Here is a 15,275-nt window from a genome sequence, read left to right as displayed (position 1 = left end):
GAACATGATGGCAAAAACCTGGAAAACAGAAGGGACATGAGTCCACCCCAGTTATTTTTTTTTTTTTTTAAAGATTTTATTTATTTATTTGTCAGAGAGAGAGCGAGCGAGAGCGAGCACAGGCAGACAGAGTGGAAGGCAGAGTCAGAGGGAGAAGCAGGCTCCCTGCGGAGCAAGGAGCCCGATGTGGGACTTGATCCCAGGACGCTGGGATCATGACCTGAGCCGAAGGCAGCTGCTTAACCAACTGAGCCACCCAGGCGTCCCCACCCCAGTTATTTTTGCTCCAAATCTATAGCTCTCACCAGACCATCCCGAATGAAGACAGATATCCCTTGTTCTACTTTCAAGAAGACATCTATCCAAGTTAACCCTTACCTACACAGTTGAGTGTTACCTGAAGGATTGTTTGGAGCACTGCTTTCTTCTCATTTGAGAAACACTGTCTTACTCAGCTACTGTTGCTATGGTAGTCATACAGCTTGAGTATTTGGGTGTAATTGAAAATCTTTCGCTCACAGTGTTGAGGAATATCAGAATAGCTTGAGTTTCTGTGGGAGTTCCAGGAGTCATGCAAATTTCCCAGTCAGCAAATTGGAGACCCCTCAGTACTAGCTCTAAGCTCCCAGGATTCAATCTGAGATTTGCTGGTGTCACCATTCAATCCATCAGCAACATAATTCAGAATTTGCCTAAAGCCACATGGTCTCTTAGGAAATGTCAGCTCAGAACTTCTCAGATCTGGGACAGGTCATCTGAAGCATATACCTGTCCCAGGCAACCAACCATGTTGGGTTACCTTTGAATAATCCAGACTTTGGTTTTTTTCTCTTCTCTTCCGGGCAGAGCAAGTGTGGGACACCCAGAGAGACAGAATAGTGTCCTGGCCTTAGGTCATAACATTTATTGGTCATTTGCTATGTATCAGACACTGTCCTAAGCATTTCCTACTATTACTGCTTTAAACTTTCCTGACAGTCCTATTACTAGGTACTGTAAGCCCCACTTCGCAGATGAGAGAGCAGAGATTAAGTGACCGGTCCAGGGCAGGGGCTGGGAAGTGTGGGAGCCAGAGCTCTCCACGGCTCAGGGCCTGAACCCTTAGCTGCCCTGTGTCTCCACATGCTCCACATGCTCTTTCCTTTCTAATTCAGGGGTGTGCAAAAGGAAGAAGGGCCTCACACCACAGATGCATTGGTTAAGATGGTTAAAAGATAACCCCCCCCCCCAAAAGAGGTTAAAAGCAGCCTGGAAAGATTAAATACTTAACTTGAGGAATTGCTGCCCTAATGCTGTCAGGGGAACCCCCAGCTATCACCAAGGATGTAATTTCTTCAGAGGGGTTGGGGGGAGCAGCTGTGACGGGTGACAGCGCATGAATGCCCTGACTTCCATGTAAAGGGGGGGCGATGTCAAAATATCAGAGTCATTCCAATGTGTCATGTGCTTCATAAACCCTTATCTAGGCTGGCAGTATTTTGGATTTGGGGTTTTTTTGATTTTTGTTTTTGTTTTTGTTTTTGAGCCTAGCAGTTTTAAACAGAGGAGAAAATACTAGAAAATCCTGCAACAACATGAAGTTTCCTTTTCTTTTGTTTCCTTCTCAGACTTTATGGGGACTGAGGTCGAGAAAGGGAGACCTCATTCCGCCCTGGGTGTCAGGCTCTGTCAATTCACATCTGAACAACCGTGGAGCAAACACCGCTTCTATCTTAGGTCACATCCCCGCACAGATTTCCAGGCGGGGCAAGGGCCCTGCCGAGGAGTCTCCCTGTCTGGTTTTCTGTGTGGCCCAGGAAGGGGCGAGCAGGGTGCCTTCTCCCCTTCCTTCCCGATGGGGAGGGCGTGTTGAGAACTGCCTGGTGGCAGCGCTCCAGCTGGGCAGCAGAGCCCGGGTCCCCACCGGGTGGAGGGAGGGCTTTGGGACAATGCAGACTCGGGACAGCTCCACGCAGAGCCCTTCCGCCTGTCTCAGAGTCTCAGCACGCCCGTCCGTTGAAAGGTTCTCGCCGTACTTAGTCTGCACAGAAGACAAGAAGTAGCTTGCAAAGGAGATTTTCAGCACAGTGCATAGGGAATTAAACCTATATTAACAATAAAATTGGTCTGTGGAGTGGAAAAGCTGGAACGGTGCTGGCGTTCCCTAGGCAACAGGCTGAAAATGTTCATTCCTTAGAAAATCCTTCAACTGGCCAAGGCACTTTCCTGACAGTCCCGGTGGCTGGGCTCCGGAAAAATACTGAAAGCTATGGATAGGATATGGTGAGTGTGCCAAGAGATCCACCCCCTCCCCAGGTCAGGAATGCTTTTCTTGGGTTTGGGTTTGCATTGGAGTCAAATGCTCTACCCCTGAGCTATACCCCCAGGCTAGGGTTTGCATTGGAAAAGCGAGCTAGCAGACCATGATGGCTGACACAAATAAATCCATAACTATATTGATAAACTCTTGAAATTCATCCTTGCGGTAAAAGGGGGAGGAAGGGAAACTATTTGCCTCTTCTCTTGTAACCTCCAGCACTGTGATGGAAAACTCCATTATTCCTAAGAATACGCGGGATGAGCTTGTGGTTTGTTTTTTTTTCCAAGTCAATGTTATACTTTACTCTAGAAGTCTGTTGTTCCATAGACTAGCAGAGTAACAGCGGCAACTGCGCAGTGTGTGTGTGTGTGTGTGTGTGTGTGTGTGTATTCATGTGCTGTATGGGTGCTGTTTTCCCTAATTATTGCAGCACAATTTCCTCTTTGCTTTACCAGACTAAATCTCAACCATGAGACATAATGTGTAAACTTCTTGTATGTTTGCTTTTTTCAGTTCTAGGGAAAATCCGAACCGCAGTGGGCAGTGCCCAACTTCTCATGGCCCAGAAATTCTACCAGTTCAGAGAACTGTGTGAAGAAAACCTGGTAGGTAACATTCCCCATCACTACCACTTCCTAGTCAGGAGGAGAATGTGTTGCCAAGACTGGTACAACTAAAGTAAAACTGATTTTGAACCAAGTGAAGCCCCCTTGGACTCTCTTACCTGCAATAGAATTTTCTGATGAATCTTATTTCCTACTCTTCTTAAAATTAGAACTGTTTATTTTATACTTAAATAATCTTAGGAGAAAAATCTAATCAAGTCGAAACTCCATTTCCTGTTTTGTTTTGGTTTTCGTAACAGAAATTTTTCCATTTTCCTGGCTTTCGCATGACAGCCCTGATTTCATTATTCTTACCAAAATACAGAACACCTGATATTTCAAAAATAAGAACCATTCTGGATAATGATTTTCCTTCTGAAATAGCCGTCTGTAACTATTTCATCATCAGGGGTTTCATTCAAGGCCAAGAGGTGGACGGCAGGCCAAAGTGTAGATTTGATCTCCTCGAGACGGATGAATCATTCATCCTTCTTGGACATACCAAAACCAAATAAGCAAAACGAAGAGAGAAAAACACCACTAGCATCAACAACATTTTTTAAATTGGCTGCAAAGTACAAGGACGAGAGCTTCCTCACATCTATACGCCTTTTAAAAAAAAAAACTGCCTACTATGTCTGCAAGTGTCGTTCCACAGGAATAGCTTTTATTGGTCAATTGTTGGTCAAGCTTGCTCTAAAATAAATAACATGAAAAGCAACTTGTTTATCTTATACAGAGTAAAATTAGCATGATTATTTGCAATCTAATTGACTCTGATTTTAGGGTCTTAACCACATCTTCTTGTTAACAAGGACAAATATAGGCTGAATGGGATTTACCAAGATAAGGTTCAATCAAGAGAAAACGGAAAGCATGCAAAAGTTGGTGTTCTCTGTCCCTCTTCACCAGTCTTCTCTTTCCGAAACCTCCCTTTGGGATGATCCTTTTCCTTCTCCTCACACTCACCACCCACATCTGTAGTTTGTTTTCCCCTCCCTCAGCCAAAATTACCTGGCCCTTCCTCCACCTTCTCAGAAATTATAATCTGGATTATGAGACAATATAGGTTAGTAAATGCATTGATAAGTGAATTCAACAAATATTTTTTTGAGCTTCACCCTGTGCCATGAACAGAATTCCTGCTAATTTATAAACTTGCTAATGTGTCACAGATCTTAATTAACATGATCGTTGGCTCCTCAAATGTACAAAAGTACAGATAAAGCTATTTTTCTCAAACTGGCTAAAGGATACAGGGAAGCCACTCTAGGGCAAAGACAGCACACTTTTTAACAGTTGTACAATAAACAGGTGTATTATGAAGTAGAATGCAAACACTGTGCAGATTTTGAAGATGAAATCGCAGAGAAGACATTTGAAAACTTTGCAGATTTCTAGGAAAGGTTAACACTGTTAAAGCCAGCTTTTGACGTTTCCCAGTCCCTGATGGTTTCACATGCCTTAGCAAGTAGAGGAAGTTAGTTGTAAACGTGGGTAGCATGTTAGAGGTAGGAAGCAGAACCGTACTTCTGGCAGAGGGCCACTAATGGCTGCTTCAAGACCTGCCCCAGAAGGCAAGAAGGAAAACCAATCATGTGCTGGTCGCCACTTTTAGTTATTTTGATCTGGTTAAAACCTCAGAGAGACCCTATGGAGCAGATAGTGACATTATTTTGATGACAGATTTACAGCTGAGCAAAACTGAGATGGAAAAGCTAAATAACTTGGCCAGGAATAAAAAAATAATAAATAAATCAATAAATAATTTGGCCAGGGTCACGGGGTAAGAGGCAGAGCCAAGATTCAAATTCCAGTCTGTTTGACCTCTGTCCCTTTTGATTTCCTCTCGACCCCCAAGATTCCCAAGATCTGAGTTCTATTCCTCACCCTCCTAGAGGGACATGGGGCTCATCAGTCATCTCCAGCTCCTCTGCAGCAAGAAGCATGGTGGCCAGATGTTGGCCTTGCGTAGCTCTGTAAAGCTGCACAAAAGTCCAGCTAACATTGGCCACAAACAGACCCGGTTCTCCTTTCTTGCGTTCTTATTCTGAGGAAGAAAACACCTGAAAACACCTGCATCTTAACCCAGACTAGACTCTCAGGCACAGAGTAAATGCATGAGCATTACTTTATCCCAACAAAACTAAACTAAGGAACCCAGCCCCCCTCATCCTTCCACAACCTCTACCACCTCTGACCTACAGGTCTGGTTCAGGCTAAGGCAAGAGCTGCAACTCCTTGTGCATGGAATGTCACATGAGATTCTCTTTCTCTTTCTCTCTGCTTCCCCATCTTTCCCCTTGATGATACGGAGGCAAAGATATTCTTGGTGAAGAGGGAACAAATTGCCCATCATACAAAGTTAAACAAACTCTTTGGGCCTACCTAACATTTCATGCATTGTTGCACTAAAACAATTTTGCCATTAGGGCCTGTAACCTAAAACACTTCAGTAAACTCCAAAATGTGAAAAATTTAGTTCTTAGTTACTGGTGAGATAAAGAAGACCATAAAACTCCATTTGCGATGTACTTTGTTAAAGCTATTTTCCATCTATTCTGAACCTAGATGTTGAGTTAATTTACTAAATGAAAATACCACAGGAAAATTCTTTAGTTGAATTCACAAGTCAGTAGACTAGAGTTTAAACCAAATACTCAGAAATTACATCTTCCAATGAATCCAGAACTATGGGTAGTTTGAGAAGTGTAAGTTTATAAATACGTTTTTACTTATATTCATTTTGAAACCAGACCAATAATGTTAGTCCATCAAGGGCTAAAAAGTTCTTTCCAACCTATTAACTTTGATGAGCACTGACTTTGTACTTTCTGAAAGTTGGTTTTTAAAGTACAGAATGGCCTTAGGTTATTATATGGCATGGGGTTTCATAGTATATCAGATTGCCTTGAATACCCACAAAACCAAAACTGACCCAGATGGAAGCCTCTGACATCTGGAGGCTCCCACCCACCTAACTATGAATACCTTTGGCTACCATTGGTGGTAGTGATTAACAATGAGCATGACCCCTTCAATTTCTTATATGTTTTGTCTGTTTTACATCATAAAAAATATATATATGATCATATATAAAACTATTATATGTATATAATCATACATATAAATTATTATATGTAATCATATAAATTAAATGAGCCATACTTTGTAGTACCTGTCAGGGATATATGGATAGTGAAAAAAAAAGTCAATCCTTAGACACTAAAGAATGTTTAATATTATCTAGAAAATGTGTCATTACAGACATCTATGTGTATGTATAGATATGTGTTCTCACATTTGCTATTTTATGATATGGTTGATTGAAAATGAATTCATTTCCAATGATTTTGCCAAAGTACTTGTATGATAAAATGACTTCTTATACTAGCAACATTGTAATTGCTAAAAACATAGTACTTTAAAAATCCAATATTTTATTACTCATCATTTGTTTACCTTATTGTTTTACTCAACACAATTGTTAAAACAAATCTTATTTTAGATTCTTTATCTGTTCTCTGAATAAGTGGGATGGTGTGGAGTCAATTCCAATCCTAATAATAATAATATATTGTATTTTTTCCCCAGGGACAGTATCTTCATTTAGATATATTTCCTTAAAGGTTTTATTTATTTATTTGACAGAGAGCAAGATCACAAGTAGGCAGAGAGGCAGGCAGAGAGAGAAGGGGAAGCACCCTCCCCGTTGAGCAGAGAGCCCGATGTGGGGCTCTATCCCAGAACGCTGAGATCATGACCTGAGCTGAAGGCAGAGACTTAACCTACTGAGCCACCCAGATGCTGCTAGATATGGTTTAAATGAATCTTGACATAGTTTTTTGAAAAGTTTGGACTCTCTCCCCATACCACATTGATAGATGTATTACAAAAGAAGAGTTTTACAACCTTGACATTTGAGAATCACTGACTCAGACAGATGAGTGTATAAAATTACCATTTGAAACAGAATCTTTAAAAAAAAAAAAAAAGCATCAAACTCATTGAAAGAGAGAGTAGAAAAGTGGTTGCCAGGGGTTTTGGGGTGGAGGGGAAAAGGAGAGACTGGCAAAAAGATAGATTTTCAGTTACAAGATGAATAAGGTCTGAGGATTTAATGGGCAAGATGATGACTATAGCTGATAACACTGTATTGTATAACTGAAATTTGCTGAGAGTGGAACTTTAAATGCTCTCGCACACACACAAAGATAAATATGTGATGTGATGGAGGTGGTTATTAATTCTATGGGATGAGTCCTTACCCAGTGTGTGTAAATATCCAATCATCATGTCGTACACTTTAAATTACCTTACTGTTGTCAATTATTCCTTAATAAATCTTTATAGATAGATGGTACATAGGTAGATAGATAAGATTGCCATTTGTAGCCTCACTCTTTTTTTTTTTTTTTAAGATTTTTTATTTGTTAGAGAGAGAGAGAGAGAGAGATACAGAGCGCAAGCACAGGCAGACAGAGTGGTAGGCTAGAGGCAGAGGGAGAAGCAGGCTCCCTGCCGAGCAAGGAGCCCAATGTGGGACTCGATCCCAGGATGCTGGGATCATGACCTGAGCCGAAGGCAGCCGCTTAACCAACTGAGCCACCCAGGCGTCCCCATAGCCTCACTCTTATCTCCTATTTGAAAGCCGAAAGGAACTCATCCCCCGTACATTATTTAAAATATTTTAAAATAGCCCTTTGGTCCTGCACTTATTATCACAGGCTTTCTCTAAAGTGTGAATGTTTTTCTTTCTCTTGTACAGAATCCCAATGCTCATCCGAGGCCCACCTCACAGGATTTGGCCGGGTTCTGGGACATGCTGCAGTTGTCCATAGAAAATATTAGTATGAAATTTGATGAACTTCATCAGTTAAAGGCCAATAATTGGAAACAGATGGATCCTCTTGACAAGAAGGTAGAACAATGTAGATTTTGTATGGTTCATTTAAAAACCTGCACAAACACTGGACAGTCTAAATAGGCTTCTGCATTCAGTCTTGCTGTTTACAATGTGAAATGGAGCTGATATCATATTAATCTCATTGTAATGACAATGTTTACATAGTAATCATTTGGGATATTATCTGTAATATGTTTCAGGCATATTTTTAAAGAAAAACCTGTCTTTGTGAATTGGAAAATGGGAATGTGGCTTTTTTGTTAATTAAACTTTAAGTTAAATCACTTTAGTCACTGGAAGGAACTGCCTCCATTTTGCTTTTTAAACTAAAATAAATGACATCTTCAGTGCATGATTATATAGAGCAAGAGTTCAACTTCCTTACACCCGTAGGATGTGTTTCGGAGAAAAATAGGAAGCCCTGAAAAACTAACCGACTTTGATAATCATTTCATAAATATAGTAATAAAGAAACCACTGTTGTTCAAGTTTAAAAATATACTCCATAAAGCTTCACAGTAATCATAAATGTTGGGGGTTTTTTTGTTTTTGTTTTTTGGGTTTTTTTAAGAGTTTTACTTTGGGTTGATTTGCCTTGGGGAATATTGCTCACTGGGATTCTCATTCAACAGTCTAGAAATAAAGACTCAAATTCTTTTACTTTAACAAATAAACTGCAATTTTCACATTTGATTATGGTGGCTCCACCGGGCTCACACAGGTATCCAGTATCTACCTCCCTAGGCCTCCTGTCATGCTTGACTTTTTTAACCCTTTGCTTTCCTAGGGCCTGAGGTCAAACAGTTCTGAGAGATTAAGCTTCTAAAAATTAGACTTGGCTATTCCCATGAAGCGTTGGCGGCCCTGCCCTTTTCAGATCTCCTTACCTCTCAGAGAGCTAACAGCAATCCAATCCATTCTGCTGCTCTCCATCATGTTATCTGAGTTCATAGGGTCAGTAGACTCCCAGGAGAAATCCAGTCCCCAGGGCCATGCCTAATTGACAGGAGGGTTATTGTCATTGTCCCTCATCTCCAATACTATCACCAACAACCTGGGAGTTTTTAGTGTTAAGCATGAAAGTACTATTGATATATGTGTGTCCTCTCACTTGGGAAGCCAGACATCTGCACTCAATCTAGTTTTCTTTAATCTGTGTTTAAAACTGTCTACTAAATAAGCTTTTAAATTGTTCTTATATAAGAAAACACTACGGATGTACGTACATACTGGTAATTTAGTTTCTAGAGTTGATCTATCTAACTTCTCATTCATTGATTTTTTTTTCAAATATTACTTTTTTTTTTAAGTACAAGTAAAGGAGATATGACTAAAAAGTTTCCAATATTCTCACTCTTCAAAAATATCAAGTTACCCAACAATGAAGATTTAAAATGTCCAAAAAATTGTGATGCTAAGAATTGACATATGTACCCTGTTGAGTCATTAGTGAACTGGATTTCTAAATTTTTATACACTTTGTCTATGCCTAGAGCTTTTCAGCACCCCACGAACTTGAGGGGAAGAACGAAGCACAACCAGAGTTGGCCAAATATCGTTTGCACTCTGTACTTTCCTTTTCTGTCCACCCAGACTCCACTTTAAATAGCCTGTGGGCAATTCTAATGTAATAAATTTATCCAGTCACTTCCCCCAGGCAAGCAAGGAGGATTTGAAGCAATGAGTGTGTGTTAAGAGACAAAGAGTGCCCCTTGGAGAATCACAGAATCCCTATTTTAAGATAACCTTCACAGTTGTGTCATGAGAATTGAAGGTATTTCACTAAAAATGAAAACAACAGATTCACACGGATCTTTTCCGGGCCTGAAAGATCACCAGCCTTAAAAATTCCTTCGTGGTTTAAGTTTGCTTCTTTCCCACTATGTGTCCCCCCGCCCCCCCCACCTCTCCCGGGACCCAAGTATTGAGTGGCTTTTGTCTGTGCAGTGGCATTTAAAAATTTCCGACCATTTCATAGTTTGCTGATGCTGAGGGAGAGCTTCTTTCGGTCCTGTGTTAAATTTTCACCACACAGTGTCTGTCCCTGTGACTGGAATTGCCTTCTGGGCCACCACAGCCATCCTGAGGCCCCTAAGGAGTGATATCCCACCGGGATGTTTTAGAAGCTATCCGGGAACTGATTCCAGCCCCCCCCCCCCAAACCCCACTCCCGCTCCCAATATAGGAACTGTATCAGTGTCCTCACTCCAGGGTGACCCCGGAAAGAATATCGCTGTATGTTTGTGTGTGATGTGCAAAAGGGTATAATAACTCACTTTGACATCGACAAAGCTAAAGAACACAGCTTTATCATCTCTTCTTCTATTGGCCATCCAGGTTTGGGTGGGCCCCGGGAGAGGGCGGGGATGTTTTCAAACTCTGAACCAAGCTTTGAGCTTAACCCGTTGCCTCACCTCTTTAGTGGGGACGCAGAGTTCCTGGAGGCAGCCGCTGCCCCCCAACCCATCTCTGGCACCCGGAAGAGTCTGGAGCCTCCAGAGAGAACCACACTTAATGTGCTGGGAGCCGCAGCCTTTCAGAAAGGGGCATTTTAAATGCCCCTTGGAAAGACTAGTTCTGCAATTCAGCCTTACCCTTGGCCTTAGGCTTACCCGTAATTGTTTTTCCCCCTGTAACTTTTGAATACCCAAGCCAGAATAATAAAGAATATATATATATATATATATATATGCATATATTATATATTCACAGTGTGCAGATCAGAGCTAACCACCCTTAGGTTTTTTAAAAAAAAAAAAAAAAAGGAAAAGGAAAAAGTGTGCGTGCTCTAACTACTGACCTATCCCAGTTTTTCCCAAGCTTGTCCTGAGAAGCTGTGTAATGTCCTGAACCTTCTGCTTTGATCAGGAGAGAAGGGCCCCTCCTCCAGTGCCAAAGAAGCCGGCGAAGGGCCCCGCGCCGCTGATCCGGGAGCGCTCGCTGGAGAGCTCGCAGCGCCAGGAGGCCCGCAAGCGCCTGATGGCCGCCAAGCGCGCCGCGTCCGTCCGCCAGAACTCGGCCACCGAGAGCGCCGAGAGCATCGAGATCTACATCCCCGAGGCGCAGACCCGGCTCTGAGCGCCCGGCCCCGCCGCGCCGCCTCCGCGCTCTGTCCTCCCTCCGCCCCCCTGCCCGCCCTCCGAGCCCGTCCGTTCCGGAGCTCAGTGACTTCCACTGTCGCGGTGTAGTTGTCGGTCTTGCAGGAGCCGTCCCCCAGTAGCCCCCGCAGCCCGGACCGGTTTGCCCATGTTCTCCACCGAGCTTCGCCACCCGTACCGACGCGTCACCCTGCCTCATCCGGAGAGCCGGCCCTTTCTTTTCTTGGCAGAACCGAACCCACCTGTGTAGAAATGGCCCCTTTAGGTCGCCCACCATCCTCAGTTCTCCCGAGTTAGTCTGTCCCTAGAGCTCAGCAATATAAAATCATAGGGTATTTCAGAAATCCAGTATCACAGGGTGATCCTTTGGGACTTAACCGTCTTCCACGTTGAAAGATACTAGGGCTCCGATTCCCTTTATTTCCCCTAAACGGTTATTATTTTGTAAAGCAGATGGAGCACTTTATTTCCAACCTCAGAAATCACGCCATCTCACCGGAATCGATGAGTGACAAGCCAAGAGGGGACCAAGTTGGGCCGGGGGTGGGGGACCTGGATACGTAGTGGGGAAGGGAGAAGCGAAATCCGCAGGTGCTGGCGGTACCTGCTTCAATCACAGCTGCACAAAACTGCCTCACTGTTATTCCATCAATCACTGCTTCAAATGTTTCAATCAGCAGAAGATTGTAAATTCGATCTTTCAGGGAAATTAATCTATTCTGAAAGGCAATAACATGAAGAAAGGCAAGGAAACACTGATAGTTTCAGATATACTACATAAGGGGGATTTTTTTTTTTTTGTCCTATTATTAAGAAAATTTAGACCTGAAATGTTTTATCAACTTTTATTGTACTATGTGTATTATATTGTTGTTGTGGTGGGGGTCTTTAAAGGGGAAAGTGTCGGTCCTCTTATTTTGTTAGTGTCCATCCTGGGGGGCCCACCTAATTACACATATAGAAGTACACATCCGCTTAAGAAGTGATGGAAATGGCAGCTAGGGTGTTTTCAGAGAGAAGTTTGGATTTTCCCATCATCCCTTTGAATGCTACACATCCATCTGTTGTAACCCAGTAGTTTGTAATGCAGACATATTTTCTCCTTTGGTCTTCTCTCACTACTACGTAGAGCCCTATCCCACCCCAGCATAAGGATCGTGTCCTACATCAAACCGATAAAATCAATTTTCTACCCAAGCAGATCGGCAGCCTCATTCCAAAGAGCTGCCCCTCATCTTGAGGTCCCAGGTAGTGAGAGAAGAAATTTGATTTGGAAGGTTCAGCAACCAACAGGAAGTGGGGGAAAAGTCATGATCCAGAAGCATTGAAAGAAACCCAGGCTTTTGGCGGAGAATGTGGATTTATGCTTTTAGTCATGACGGATGGGCAGTGTGCACTTTGCATCTAGCTGAAGTTATCTTTAAATGCCCTAACTCGTAGCAGTTTAAACATTTAGGAGGTGGTGATCTTAAAGAACACTGGCATCTTATGTCCAGCTCCCACCCCCAAAGCATTAGGAATTACCATTGAAAAATGACGGTTGAAAAATACACATTAAAGAAGCTTGCACCAGAGCTCTTTTAAAAAATACACTCTCGTAGCCAGGTGCTAATTTAATTTTACTTATGAAATTAAGAGAGGTGATGGGTTCTGGCAACAACTATTTTCATGGACATATTCTAAAACCACTAGGGAATTCGCTACCTCTCAGAGCCATTGATGCTTTGAGCTATCTTTATAAACAGGGCACAAATGTTTACTGCTGTGGTTTACAAGAAAAGGGCTACTAACTTATTTAAAAACAAACCAACCAACTTTTAACTAGAGTGAACAAAGCACCTTGAGTGCTTTGCACGATGGGAGCTTACCGAGATTTTGAACTTCAAATGTCCACTTCTGTTAAAAAGAGTATACCTTTTCTTTGCTTTGTAGCAGCAATGGAAGGTCACACAAAGTTTGCATCAAGTAAGGCCAACTGCCGCCTTGGGTAGCCTATAGTCACATTCAGTCTTGAAAATGACTTGGAACTCATAGACTAACTGAAGGAAGCGATATCCACTAGAAGACCCATGTTCCCAACTACAGCTCCATGCCCTGAAATAGAGATGAGATTGGGATTAGGAAATAGATTTCTAATACGATTCAAGATCATCCTACAGTATTTTCTTTGGAAACTGGTTTAGCCCAGGATATTTTAAAGAGAGACAAGAGAAGGCCTATTTATCTTGTCTACATGAATGGTATTTGTATATTCATAAGCTATTTTTGGTAAGAATTTTAAATCTTTTAGCTGACTGCCTACAGGCATCATGACCTCTGCCTTCCTTAAAAACACAAATTGTACAAACACTTTATAAAAAGCTAATTATGGATCTTAAAACATGACCCCACATAAAGCTGCTTGTTAACCACTTGCCCCCTTAAGCTGACATCCATGAGCATAACCTTTGTTACATTGTTCTTTTTGATGTATTTGTAGAAATGTTTTTTAGTTCATAATGGAAAATGTATGTACCCTGAAAAATTACTTATTTTGTTTAACTTTGGTATAAAGCTGTTTGGGCATTTTCTTGGGGAGGGGGGAATTACAAAAGAAGTTTGTCTCCCACATCAAAAAACGTTCAAAGAAATTAAGTATTTATTATATTTTTTGCAGATGTTTCCATACAATTCACATAACCTTTTTGTAAAGAGAGATGAAGAAATGGATTAAAGATTTTTAATATTTGAAATGGTAAATAGAACTAATTTATTTGTAATATATTTCTGTTATTTATAGGTGTTTCCTTAATGTTTTACTGTGCATTACCACTTTAATTTAAGCCTTATCCTTGTGAATTTACCATTTCTTTTTTAAAACATGTCTAGATGCATATTTTAAATAACTGGAATGTAAATCACTAGCATATCTGAATTCCCGATGTAATTTTTAAAAATTATTTTGGTTTGGAAAAAAAGATTCATTAGAAAGCCTTCAGATGGAGGGGTGGGGAACATTTTTATGGCTTTATGAAGTGGAATTTCATAGGCTTATTTACCTAGATTGTGTGTGGACAAAAAAAAAATTGTAAATAGATGAATGTTTCCCATAATGTAAAAAGAAGAAATTAATAAAATAATAATGCACTGCTTTCAGGTCTGTGAGTTTTCACTACAAAGCCCTGCTTCTCCCAAAATAAAATTGTCTTTGGAGGGAATAATTAAGTAATTAAGAAACACTATCATTCTAACTTTCATTGTGACAACACATATGCTAGCCACTGTTGAACAGGTGGGTAGACGTTGTATCCTATCTAAGGGATCAAAACCAAAAGGCCTTTTACTGGGAGGATCACATGCATCTGAAAGGTTCAGGTCAGGAGCTGTATATTTCATGAAAGAAATTATTAGCCTCTCAAACACATGTAGATCTGTGTGTATTTTACCCACTTGTATCTCTTCTCAAACATTTCATTCATTGTTTCCTACATAGCCTCTACCCTTGGAAGATCAGAATAATGCTTTGTGGTTTTTATTTCATCCCAAAGTAATGAAAAACTATCCTCACTGAGGCTTAGTGACTTGCCCAGTGGGATATAATTATCAAGTGACACATTTGGGTCCAAAATCTAAGCCTTTGTTCAGCTTCCTCTTCAGTGGGGTCTCTGTCCTTCTTCCCACATTTAAAATTGATAATTATTTGGCACTGTCCATTTCCTCTGGTTTTCATCGTGGTCATATTCATTAACCTTACTTTATACACGAAAATACAGACTTACCCCCAAACAGGTAAATTAGAATGTTTTATGAAGTGGCCTTACACATCTTTGAAAATGCCAAACTCTGAAACCTGTGTCCACAGTGGTTTTTCCCCACCAAGCTCTTGGGCAAACCCACCCATGTATATGCATAAAATGTGGAAATTAAGCAGATCAGCCACTTTTTATTATTTTTGTACATAATAACACAATGTATGTTTGAAACTTTTTTTTTAAATATCTTATTTATTCATTTGAGTACAGAGAGAGAGAGCACAAGCAGGGAGGTGGAGCAGCAGGCTTAGGGAGAAGAGAAGTAGATGCCCTGCTCAGCAGGGAGCCAGCTGCAGGGCTCCATCCCAGGACCCTGGGATCATGTCCTGAGCGGAAGGCAGACGCTTAACTGACTGAGCCACACTGGGGCCCCTTGAAACTGTTTCAAAAGAGGATTAATCAAGTGGCTCAGTCTCTGTGAAACTGCAAAGATCTCATTACTTGGTTTTGTGCACTAACTATTCACATAGCGTGACCAGCGATTATACTTCTTGCCTTTTACCTAGTTAATTCTTATATCTCACCGGGGCTTCTTAAACATTTTGGCCAATTCCAAAACAAAATGAGTTTCTTTTT

General features: G+C 41.3%; 1 protein-coding gene across 1 annotated transcript in view; it reads left to right on the top strand.

Annotated features, from left to right (window-relative positions):
• DLGAP1 (DLG associated protein 1) overlaps positions 1-14,037 on the top strand; it is an 812,994-nt gene extending 798,957 nt beyond the window's left edge. Inside the window, exons 10-12 of the mRNA XM_082699052.1 lie at positions 2,813-2,904; positions 7,673-7,825; positions 10,679-14,037. Coding sequence (XP_082555178.1) covers positions 2,813-2,904; positions 7,673-7,825; positions 10,679-10,888 — 455 coding nt within the window. The 3' untranslated portion in view covers positions 10,889-14,037. The remainder of the gene's footprint in view (positions 1-2,812; positions 2,905-7,672; positions 7,826-10,678) is intronic.
• Positions 14,038-15,275: the final 1,238 nt, after the last annotated feature.

This window comes from Mustela nivalis, assembly GCF_964662115.1.
Source record: "Mustela nivalis genome assembly, chromosome: 14".
Taxonomy (NCBI): domain Eukaryota; kingdom Metazoa; phylum Chordata; class Mammalia; order Carnivora; family Mustelidae; genus Mustela; species Mustela nivalis.
Note: the sequence above shows the minus strand (reverse complement) of the source record. Positions and strands in the feature narration are given on the sequence as shown.